Here is a 12,759-nt window from a genome sequence, read left to right as displayed (position 1 = left end):
AATGCGCCTGCCTAACCTTCAAGTCTCTGCACGGTATCCTGCCTCCCCTTTTTCCACTATATTGGAACTCCTCTAACCCCAACACCACCAGATCCACTCAAAAATTCAAACTATCCTTCCCCTCTTTAAAAGGCATATCCCATGCAGGAAAACTAGGGACTTCCCTCTCCTTCAGGATCACCGAACTCTGGAACAGTTTTACTACCCCGCTTTGGTGCCTGTCCTCCCTCCAACTCTTCCGAAAACATCTGAAAACTTGGCTCTTCTCCAAAATGCAATGACCTCTCCCACATCGATTTACTAATTCCCTCTAAGCCCCTCTTTCTAAGCCCTTCTACTTTTCATTGTAGTTTCTTTCTATACCAATTACTGTAAACCGTGTTGAGCTCTACTTCTATGGAGAAGATGCGGTATACAAACTTAAGGTTTAGTTTAGTTTAAATCAAAACCAGCTTCTGCAGTTTTGGTTTTAATCATTGAGTTCAGTTGCCAGTTATCTAAGATGTGTTAAGTTTGCACATATTGATTCTAGTCTCAAGTTTGCCCCTGTCCCCAACCCTGCCCTGTGGGCTCTTTCCTTTCCCCACCATTAACCAGGGGTACGCGCAGTGGTGTAGCGAGGGTGGTGGTGCCCCCCCATTCTTTCCCTGCTCCCCCCTGCCACACACGCATCCCCTTCCCCATACCTCTAGTTGTTCTCCGCCATATGCATTCGTGCTCCTTGTGACCCTGCCAACTCTCCCGCTGATGTCACTTCCTATGTGTGGTACCCACCGGTGACAACAGTGGGAGAGACGACATGGTTGCAAGGAGCATGTTAAAGTTATTGCTCATGGCAGTGAACAACTAGAGGTATGGGGGAAGGGGGCATGCGCATGGCTAGGGGAGGAGTAGGGGTGCAGACACTCCCACCAACTTACTGTGCCACTGAGTTACCCGACTCTGTGTCATTCTCTATTATCTAGTCCTATTTATGCAATTATAAGAACATAAGAGTAGCCTTACTGAGTCAGACCAATGGTCCACAGTGGCCAATCCAGGTCCCTAGTACCTGGCCAAACAGGTACTAGGGACATTCCAGACTCCCAACATTCCAGAATCCCAAAGAGTAATAAAAGGTTCTAGAACCCCAAAGAATATCAAGATTCCAGGCAGAATCTCAAAGAATAGCAAGATTCTGGAACCCCAAAGAGTAGCTACATTTCAGAATTCCAAAGAGTAACAAAAGGTTCTAGAACCCCAAAGAGTATCAAGATTCCAGCAGAATCTCAAAGAGTAATAAAAGGTTCTAGAACCCCAAAGACTATCAAGATTCCAGCAGAATCTCAAAGAGTAATAAAAGGTTCTAGAACCCCAAAGACTATCAAGATTCCAGGCAGAATCTCAAATAGAGCAATAGTTCAGAACCTCAAATAGTAGCAACATTTCGTGCAAGCAGTAGCTTTCCCCATATCTTTCTCAATAACAGAATATGGACTTTTCCTCCAGGAACTTGCCCAAACCTTTCTTAAACCAGCTACGCTATCCGCTCTTGCCACAACCTCTGGCAACACATTCCAGAGCTTAACTATTCTCTGAGTGAAAAAAAAATTCCTCCCATTGGTTTTAAAAGTATTTGTAATTCTGGGACAAGGAACTGAAAGCTTTGTTATTGAGTTACATGACTTACAATCACTTTCGAAAGCAACTAAAGCCACGTTTGTTCACAAATTAATCTATTCTTTCTAGTTTGTATCTTTTGTTAAGTTTTGTAAACCGCATTGAACTTACCGGCTATGTTCTGTTATGTTAACTGGTTAAATTCTGATTCTGCCCCCAGAAACCCCACAAAATAGCAAGTTTCTTCTTGAGTGCTACTCGGGCATTTTCACTGGCTCTGTCCAGTAAATGTCGCTGAAGATGTCTGGTTAATCCTGGACAGATGGCCAGGAGCCTTCCCTGGCTATTTAAATAATTGTGACTATCAGGCATAATATTAAAAGTGTCAGGTAGGAATCCTGTTTAGCTGATAGGATGGGGAAAATCGACACAAGACAGCTCTCCATCCCCCAATTCCCATTCTGTATTTGGATTAGAGAATGACACGGTGACAAAATTCATCATCGTTCCCGTCCCTGCGGATAACCGCGGGAAATAATCCCATGTCATTTTCTAGTGTCTATTTCAATCTCAATCCTTCTACACCAGCATTCTTCAAAGCAAAGCTTGCGGGTCAGTGGTTGTGGCCATTCATACTCTGATTCTTATGTGAGCCAAGGATAATGAAGCCATTGTGACATCACTGATGTGATTGGCTCTTAGGCACTGGTGGAATGAGGCATTATGACATCACAATGTGAGCTCTGGAATTGTTGCTAAGAACACGGTCTCGGCTTCATTTGATTTCACAACCTAAACCTTAGAAAGGGCTTCTTTTATCAAGGCGGGGTTAACACGCACGACGTTTCATCACGCGCTAACCCCCGCGCTGGCCAAAAACTACCGCCTGCTCAAGAGAAGGCAGCAGCGGCTAGCGTGGTCGGCGGTCTAACGCGTTAAACCGCTAGTGCGGCTTGATCAAAGGAGCCCTATGTGAATGATACTTTCAGACATGTGCACTGCTATTTGAAAAAAATAATTAGGAGTACTGAAGTCTACAAATGCAGCATCAATACGTTTTGTTTAAAACTGCTAATTTTATTACTAGTAGAAATATTCTGTGGGAACACTGCATAAGTGTTACAAAGAACATGGTGGTAGCAGCGATGGTGAATGAAGGGAAAATTTGGCACAAGCTGTGTACACTAAATAACAAAATGGTATTTTTGTGATCTATAAACCGACATCTAATCGAAAATGTACTACATTTCCAACCCCTGGTAACTCAAAGATTCACGGTTAGAAAATTAGTTAAGCTGCAGGAGTATAAAGTCTGCAATAATAATGAAAAATATTTTAGGCTGAATTGGTTTTGCATCAAAAAGACATCCTTTGGTGTAGAATTTAACACACTCATTTGGTATTAAAAGGTGCATAAATTAGTTCTTTATACAGTCTGAGTAAGAAAATGAGATGTGTGAATAATAAAGTAAAAGCATCATGTAACTATTTTGTTTTATAAAGGTAGAATTCCTAGTAATAAGATTCAAAAGATGTTAACACTTGTGGAATGTCTACATATTCTACTTACTGAAATTACAGTACCTTGTAAAGTCTTCAAAGACTTGTACCTTTTCCCACTTTCTACTTTCTAAAATATTCAAGTCATTAAAGTACAACAAATTGCACACTTTCAACAGGAGAGAAAAATTACAGAAATATTCAATAAGTAATTAAGAAACCAAAAAGTCTTGTTTGCATAAGTTTTCACACAAAAATTGCCTTAAAATACTAGAGCCCATCTATGTCCAATCATAGCTGTTGAGCTGATTCAAATATGAATGAAGAATCAAGCTGGGTTTTTTTGCAAGAAGTAAATATGAAGCAAAAGTCTAAACATGCCAAACACAGTTGCCAAATGAATTGTGGGAAGGCTTTAAGATCATTTTATTGTAATTGAATACGACTTGGGATACTGTCATTGTAAAACAGATACAGTTTGATGTCATCAAGAAACTGCCTTGTTTAGGCTCTCTCTCAAAAGTCAATATCCATGAGTTAAAGAAACTGCTGAGGAAATCACTGGCTTAAGATTACTTTGTAAGAACTAGAGGTCTGTTGTTCACACTTAGGAAATTGCTAATTGTTCAACACTTTCAAGATTTCCCCGCAAACATGATCTGTATGGCCGAATGACAAGAAAGAAGCCACTGAAGAAAATCCATATGACATGTTGCATAGTGTTTGAAAAAACAAAAAGCCAACAACATTTGAGGGCATTACACACATAAGGGAAAGATTTTATGGTCTTATGAGAGTGAAGATGAACTTTTTGAGTTGAGTGCTAGGTGAAATCCAGATCCAAATCCAACAGAGAATTTGTGACAAGACTTGAAGACTGCAATTCACAGGAGATCCCCAGTCAACCTGAAAAAGCTTGAGGTATTTTGCCAAAAAGAATAGGTTAAAGCTGCATCATTCAATAGTTCAAAGCTGGTAGGTACATGGCTATTATAGTTGCAAAGGGTACTTCCTGGGATTAAAGTCTTATTTCAATTAAGGCTTTCTGATTTTGTATTCTTAAATACATTTTTGAATACTTCTACAACCATTCTTTCATGCTGAATGTGCACTTTGTTGTATTGAGCAGTGAAAAACTTCCCATTTTAATCAATTTCAAATTATACATTTTAGACAAAGACTAGGGGGGGGACACTTGAGAAAATTACAGGGAAATACTTTGAAAACCAAAAGGAAGAAATATATTTTCACTCAGAGAAGTTAAACTCTGGAACGCGTTGCCAGAGGTTGTAGTAAGAGTGGTTAACGCAGATGGTTTTAAGAAAGGTCTGGACAATTTCCTGCAGAAAAGGCCGTAGTCTCTTATTGAGACAGCCACTGCTTGCCTTGGATTTGCATTTTTGCCAAGTACTGGATTGGCTACCGTGAAGATGGGATACTGAGCTAGATGGACCATTGGTCTGACCCAATAAGGTTAGTCTTATGTTCTTATGACAACTGTGTGCAAAATGTGTGAAAAATATACAAGAGTGGGAAGACTTTTACAAGGCACTGCAGAACAGCAGTTATACAGCTCTAGGGTATTAAGGAATATAGTAGTCATGTTCAGCATTTCATTTGCACTGGCCAAAGTATACACTAAGTGAAGTGTATATATACATATATAAATTCACATATGCTTGTATGTATGTGTTATAGATACAAACTATATACCAAATCAAGAATGTTAAAATATTGTAATGTACAATTATGATGGTGATGATTAAGGTGATATTATATAATGGAAATTTTAGAAAAAAAATTATATTTTTCATATATGCTACTTAAAAAAGTTTGTCATTTCATTAGCAGGAGCACTTAACACTATAGTTTTTAAAATGATTGCATACTTAAGGAGAACTCTAAAGGGAAATGTGTTTGCATTTCTAGGGTGAAAAAGAGTGATGGACATATTTTAAATTACCCTGAAATTTTATATATAAAGAAAAAATTAATTGTACTCTTAATTTTATTTGCAAAAATAGCATCTAACATTTGCATGGGTGTTAACTTGAATATTTGCTGTTTGTTAAATTTTACATCCTGAGTAAGTGAATATATTCATCATCTTTAATAAAAACCAACGATAAAATCCCTTCATTACTGAAATACTAGAACAGGTTTTTTTTGGTGTTCTACCACAGAACCACAACATAATTAAAGAAGGAGGAGGAGCTTATACTCAAACTGTCTTCAATAGTCTCTATACTGTATACCTGAAAGTTTTCAGAAAAAAAATTAAATTAAAACAGTGACCCCCGCCTCTCCCGTAGACATGGCAGATTATACACAGTAAATCAAGGGATTGGGGAAATTCACAGAGTGCAGATCACTGCAAGCTTTCAAACAGTCTCCACTGCAATGATCAAGCTTCGTCTTGAAAACAGGCACAGACTTCCTCTCGGTTTCATGTTCAAAAAAAAAAAAAGCATAAATAAACCACATCTGCAAATAATATCAGGATTCACCAATGTTCCTGTGTAAGCAAAAAGTTCTGGCCACTTTGGTAACAAGTCGCTTGATTTCAGCAAGGCAGCATCAGATATAACAGAATTGTAGAGCATTAAGAATTTTGCATCATGGTGCACCATATTCCCATAGGATGAAAGTGCATATAGTGGGATACCACTAAGGCAGCGAGAATCTTCTCACAGTATTAAGGCCTTACAGCATTACAGTGTAGGTCTGAAGTCAAAACAGTGAGAACATCTTTTCAGCCTTTTCTTTCCTCTTCTTCATCGGCTTCCTCAATGACCTGAATTTCATCGGAGTTCTCTGGCTGCTGCTTACTTGCTTCCGCTTTGCTTTTCTCGTCTTCCTCTATCGCCTTCTTCCATCCTTTATGATTTTCACTCAGATGATGCAGTATCTGGCAAAACATGTGTCTGCCTTTCCTTCTCTGGGCTTCTGTAATATAAATTATGAAGTCTAGTGTTAAGATAAGTCCTCAAGGACTACTGCTCATTTTATGCTATTAGACCTAATATGATAGATAAAAGAAAGCAAGAAAGGAAACACTACAAAACAAAACGGATACATTTTAGCACCTCTGAAATAGAGCATTTCTCTTCCTTTCCTGAAAACACTGAGGAAATTTTATAAAGGAAATCCTGTTCTATAAATGCGTACTTCGTGACTCCATCTGCGTTCCTCCCAAACATGTCTATAGAGGGGTCAAGTACGTGTCGTCTTGTCACTACATGTAATGTTTGCATTTGCAATCCATGGGTAATTTTATAAGAGCCAAAACAAAAATGTCTCTGTGGAATCAATGTTCTTGATGTAAAAATTGTTTATTGTAAGAAAATATATCCAACAGATGTAATATATCCAAGTGATGTACAAAGAAATGATACATTGTTACATCTGTTGGATTTTTTTTTTTTTTTTCTTTTGTTGTTACAACAAACAATTTTTGCATCAAGAACATAGATTCCACAGTTTTCCCTTTGTTTCCTCTGTGGAAGTGTTTGGTGGCTTTTTGTTGGTGATTTTATGAGAGACTTTCGTGTGCATAAAACAGGCTAGTGCAGGTGAAAAATTGTTTGTAAAATTACTAAACTAAAATTAAACTAAACCTTAGGTTTGTATACCGCGCCATCTCCACAAGCGTAGAGCTCAGCACGGTTTACAGGGTTAGGTTGAAAAGGAGCTACAATGAAAGGTTATAGGAAAGGATCTAGGAAGATAAAGAGGGACAGGGTACCAAAGAGCGGGAGGTGTTAGATTTTTGAAAAGAGCCAAGTTTTCAGGTGTTTACCCCTTAAAGTCTACAACTAAGAAAAAGAACCAACAGGAAGATGGTGAACTCCAAAGATCCTATTTATGATTTTCATTTTCACAACTATAACTACAGTACAAATTATACTGTTCTGTTCCCCATCTAAGGTAGCTACCATTCTAGAAACCTCTGTAATTTCATAACAAGGAGTCTATATAAGAAGTCCCCCCCAAAAAAGTATCTTTATAAAAAAGGCTTAAAATATGCTTTCAGATCTAGCCTTAATGCATACATTTACACCTGCTCCAGAAGTATAAATCTGTGTATGCACTCAACAAAGCACGTTATTAAATACGTTGATATAGGAATTCAAAAGTATATATGTTTTTTGAGAGGATAATATCAGTTTAACACACAAAGATGCTTAATGTTTCCTTTTACAATCATAAAATTGGTTTTGGAACACTATTATTCACAATTTGACATTTTATAACTCAAGTTTCTTTCTTGACACTGAAGCATTTGAAAGTAATAATTTAAAAAAAAATGTGTTCTTACTTAGACCCAGGTCATCATCCATTTCTTCATCTTCTGTATCTAGTTCTTCTCCATCACCTTCACTTTCAACATCCTCATCTTCATCAACCCAATGACCCGGAAGCAAACCAGCTGCGTCATAGGAATTACACAGGGGACCCACTATGTGAGTAATAAAAGACTCCTGAAGTTTTGCCAGTTGAGGAGAAGAACGATCCATGAAAGGGCTTATAGGTAAGCCATGGCTTGCTTCTTCATCTCCCTTCAAATGTTTTAAAGAAAATGTAAAATTGAAATCATGCCAACTTATGGTTCCAGAATAAAACTAAGTGGCAGCATTTCTTCTCTACTTTACTTCAAAATAATCCAGTAACTTAAAGCATTAAAATTACTAAAGACTTTGAAATTCATCTAAAAGGACACAACAGAGAATGTCATCAACTCCCTTTGCTAAACAAGCTTTCCATAAGGCAAAGGGCAAAATCTATGAAGCACTTTTTCAAATATCTGAGGCAAAAAGCCTTTGACAGTATTTGGCTAGACCAGACATGGGCAACATCAGTCCTCGAGGGTTAGAATCCAATTGGGTTTTCAGGATTTCCCCAATGAATATGCATGAGATCTATTTGCATGCAGTTTTCATTGCATATTCATTGGGGAAATCCTGAAAACCCGATTGCATTCCGGGAGATTATATTGAAGGATTGTAAAGAAATACTTGAAAAAAACAAATCAAAACATGTAAATTTAAAAAATAAAAAAAAATAGTGTGCATTATTTATGAAATGACCCTTATATATCTAAATCTATATATATATGCATTGTGTATTTTAGAATGGTAATAGATGTATATCTCTGAAAATCTGCCCATCAGCATTTATAGCTGCTTTGAATAATATGTAACTTTGGGCTAACATCTCATTTGAGCCAAGACTTAGGAAGAGAGTTTGAGGATGGAATTATATTTAGCTCTCCAGCAAAAATTTGAGTTTTGCAGAAGGGTTCTTCAATCAGCCAATTAAATTTACAGTTTCTATACAATCCATGATGACATGGATTACTTTTGCTCATGATATGAATAACCAGAATATAAAGGGTAATATGTACTGATTTGCTTAGACTGCTAGCCAGTGCTGGCTGTTCCTTTCATAGGCTCTAAAGTTGATGAAAATGTTTGAAATAAAGAAGACTGGAGAGATCTTGGAACCCTAACATAAAAGAAAAAAAAAAAAAAAGCTAAATTATGTCCTCCAGGATGTACATACCTGTTCATAAAATTCATTAACAATACCTTCTGTCCATTTCAAGTGCAAATCTCGACATTTTGCTGGACCATTGATATCTGCTAGCTTAATGCACACTTGGCAAACCAGAAGACGATCATTCTCATTGCTCCAGTCAATGCCATGACCATTTACACCACTAACCTGTTAAGAGTTGAAATGTTATATGCTACATTCTTAAGGCTTATGAGTTGAATACTTCAACATAATCATGCACCATGTAATATCTTTTACCTCAACTAAGAGTTCAAAGTTGTTCATATTTGCATGGATTTATTTACCACCTTTTTGAAGAAATTCTCCCCAAGTAGTATAGAACAAGAATAAGCCAGACCCAGGCAATAGAAAATTACAGTAGTAAAAATATTCAAATAGTACACATTATAGGATAGTATGCTATGTGCTACTTATACTTACAATGTCAACATAATACACATTAAAACATCTTAATACATTGCACAGAGTATAAGCAGAGATGGACTAACTTAAAGTGCAAAAAAGTGATTCTTTCACAATAAGCCAAACTCAGAGATATATGGTAGCCACACTATCTATTCTCTAACAAACAATAAACCATAGATCAAATATGTGAGTGTAAGGTCACAACTCATATGCAGGAACTTCCTGCTCCAAGAGTTGGTAAGTTTATTTTACCCAAAAGGGTAATTAAGTGTGAAACATCAGTGACGATGACTTATTTGTCCATAACGTGTGAATTCATCCACTGCTCTACAAAGCTCTGTTTCGGAGGGCTCAGCCTCCTTCCTCGGGAGCAATCACACTATTCAGGAACAGAAAAAGCGATCATGAAGAGAGGATCCTTTCACATTGTAGAGCAGTGGATGAATTCACACATTATGGACAAATAAGTCATTGTCGCTGATGTTCTGAAGATAAGTAACAATTTTCCTCTTATTGTGACACGGACATAGCGATTATCTAGATAAGGATATTATCAGGAGAGTTCTGAGTTTTATGTAATATAATGAAATAGAACTCTTGTATTCCATCAACTCCCAATAAAGGGTTTAAAGTGGATAATAAAAAATGAAATAAGACAAAATAGACAAAAAGATCATAAAAACTTCCTAAATAGATGCGTCTTCTACTTTTTCCAGAAAGAAATATAAGAATCTGCACTTCTTAAGTCTTCAGGATAGAAAGCCAAAGTTCCTTTTGGAAGGCAGGCTAAAAAAATTGAATAATAAATAAAATGAATTGAACAGCTTGATGACAAACAGTACTTTCCAATTTTTTTATACAAAATTCCAGGAAAAAAAATTTGTTCTTTGAATGGCACTAATAACCCCCAGCAGGGGATGCAAAGCAGTTAAGAGCAGACAAACAGAGAAAATGATGGCAAATAAAAGCAAACATATGGCTTATCCACTCTACCCATCTACCAACTAATAAGCTCCCTTCCTCTCTCGTAGAGTTCCATTGTGCATGTGTCATAGGTTTTTTAAAAAATTCGATATACAAAACACGATTGGAAACAAACCTAGTGAAAATATGCCTTTTGAAAAATTCAACCGTCCTCATTTCCACCAACTCAGAGGTGAGGCCATGTATCCTCTACTCGAGAATGAAATGGGGAAAAAATTTGTCCCTGTGACCTTGGTCCCGGTCCCGTCCCAGTGAGCTCCTTTGTTTATTCCTTGATTGAATGTAATGGAAGGGAGGGGGGGTAATTCATTTTGTATTGTTACTGATGGATTGTAGGTGCTGATTCTGATTATTAATGTATGTATAATTTTATGCACATTGTATTAGCCTTGAAAATTTAATAAAGATTTTAAAAATATATATGTAAATAAATATTTTTTTGAAGTAATCAAAAGGATTTAAGGCTGGTGATCTAGGGAGTCTCATGAGCTGAGAGTTTCTGAGTAGTGGAGTCCATGGATTCTCCAAACAGCTCATCCCCCAAACAAGGTGCATTGGCCAGTCGATCTTGATGATTGACATCGAGTTCTGAAATCTGAGCCAGGCCAGTCGCCGCATAGCTACCGACATAGCCGTGGCCCTAGAGGTCAGCTCAAAGGTGTCATAGATTGATCTGACCATGAACTTGCGCAGTTGTAAGAGCGATGAAGAAGTTTGGCGAAAGGCAGATTTTTTACGGTCAGGGAGATATTTCTCAAAAGATGACAAAGTTTGAATGAGATGCTTAAGGTAAAAAGAAAAATGGAAAGCATAGTTCCCTGATCTATTTGCTAGCATCGCATTTTGGTATAACCTCTTGCCAAACTTATCCATGGCCTTACCTTCTCTGCCAGGAGGGACAGAAGCGTATACACTAGACCCCGTGGATTTCTTTAAAGTAGATTCCACCAGTAAGGACTCATGGGGGAATTGCGGCTTGTCAAAGCCTGGAATAGGTATGACCTTATATAAGGAGTCCAGTTTGCAGGGAGCCCCTGGGATGGTCAAGGGTGTCTCTAGATTTTTGTAAAATGTCTCTCTTAATATGTCATGGAGAGGCAGTTTGAGAAATTCCCTTGGAGGCTGGTCAAAATCCAGAGCATCAAGAAATGCCTTGGATTTTTTGGATTCAGCCTCCAAGGGAATAGAGAGAGATTCACACATCTCTTTGAGAAAAGAGGTAAAAGAAGTTGCATCAGGTTTAGAGGATGGATCCAAAACAGAAGGATCCTCTTCTCCTGATGAACACTCTCCCTCTGAGAGAAGAGGGTCCTCCGAATCGCCCCACAGATCAGGGTCCCGCACTTGAAAACTGCGGTCCCGGGATTCCGGTGTGGAGGGTTCTAGGTGTCGAGTTTTATGCATCGACTTCCCAGACCTCTGTGAAACGGTACCGGGAGATGTTATAGGCTGTGTCGGCGCCGATGTTTGAACAGCCTGGTGTAAGGATCTCGGTTCCGGCGCTAAGATTGGCATAGATACCGAGGAAGTGGCATGTATCGGTACCGACAAGGTGGATGCCGACAAAGGAGGCTGCTCCACTGTCGGTACCGGAGGCTCAGGCCAGACCGGGACTGGAAGGCTCGGTGTCAGAAGGGCAGGTAACAGCTGTTGTAATTGTTCTTTAAGCTGTACTTGCAGGACGGCGGCAATGCGCTCGTCCAGTGAAGGCACCGGTACCGCTTTTTTCTTCTGCGGTACCTTGGGTGCCGCTCTACACTCCGAAGAGGAACCCAATGTCGAGGGGCTTACCTCAATCAGAGCGGAGCGCTTCCGCGGGCGCCTCGAGGTCGGCAGGATTGGGCTCGCTGCCACTGAGACCGGAGGGCGCTCCAGCGGGGAAGGCTTCTTAGCCGGCTTACCAGAAGGGTGCGACGCCGGCGCGGTGTCGCGTGGTGTCGACGAGGCAGGTGCCGACTGCGTCGGGGTCGAAGTGGGGACCGGTGCCGCCGAATCCGACATCTCGGTACCAAACAATAATCGCTGTTGGATTTGTCGATTTTTTTAAAGTTCTCTTTTTAAGAGTGGCACAGCGGGTGCAAGTAGACGCTTGATGGTCAGGACCAAGACACTGTAGACACCAGTTGTGTGGGTCTGTGAGTGAAATTGGTCGAGCGCACCGCTGGCACTTCTTAAACCCAGGTTGAGGGGGCATGAATGTAAAAACGGCTTCAGCCAAATCGAAGGCAGAGGCCTCGATGGTGGCAACAGACCCCGCTGGGGCGAAACCGAAAAAATGAAAGAAAAACGAATTAAGTTGTTTTTTTTTTAACAAAGAAAATAAAAGAAAATGAGGGAAAAAATATTTCCCAACGAGTTTACGCGAGCGGGAAGGCGAAAATAGAAAAAAGTTTTCAACAGCCGTTGAAACGTGCGTCTTCTTAGCTCCGCGGAAACTAAGAAACTGGGGACCGCGCGCCTCTGTCGGGCGGGAAGGCACTCGCGCGTGCGCAGTGCGGCCTACTAGAACTTTCCAAGTTCTTAGAGTGCAATCACTCTAAAATTGTCCCTACCGGGGCTCCGTCGGTGCCGTCACCCATCATTCAAGAATATGCTGCCTGCTTGTCCTGGGATAAAGAAATACTTCCTTAGATTATTTCTGTGTCTATCCCCTTTCATCTTCATCCTATCCCCCTTGTTTCAGAGTTTCCTTTC

The 12,759-nt window shown here is 39.3% G+C and overlaps 1 protein-coding gene across 1 annotated transcript in view; it reads right to left on the bottom strand.

Annotated features, from left to right (window-relative positions):
• Positions 1-3,508: 3,508 nt before the first annotated feature.
• The window catches only part of PDE3B (phosphodiesterase 3B), a 170,965-nt gene continuing 161,714 nt past the window's right edge, over positions 3,509-12,759 (bottom strand). Inside the window, exons 15-17 of the mRNA XM_033928190.1 lie at positions 8,662-8,823; positions 7,418-7,658; positions 3,509-6,045 (exon numbers count right to left, since the gene is read on the bottom strand). Of these exons, the coding sequence (XP_033784081.1) occupies positions 5,852-6,045; positions 7,418-7,658; positions 8,662-8,823 (597 nt within the window). The 3' untranslated portion in view covers positions 3,509-5,851. The remainder of the gene's footprint in view (positions 6,046-7,417; positions 7,659-8,661; positions 8,824-12,759) is intronic.

Source organism: Geotrypetes seraphini, chromosome 19 (genome assembly GCF_902459505.1).
Source record: "Geotrypetes seraphini chromosome 19, aGeoSer1.1, whole genome shotgun sequence".
NCBI lineage: Eukaryota > Metazoa > Chordata > Amphibia > Gymnophiona > Dermophiidae > Geotrypetes > Geotrypetes seraphini.
The sequence above is the reverse complement of the archived record's forward strand: the minus strand, read 5'-3'. Positions and strand labels throughout refer to the sequence as shown.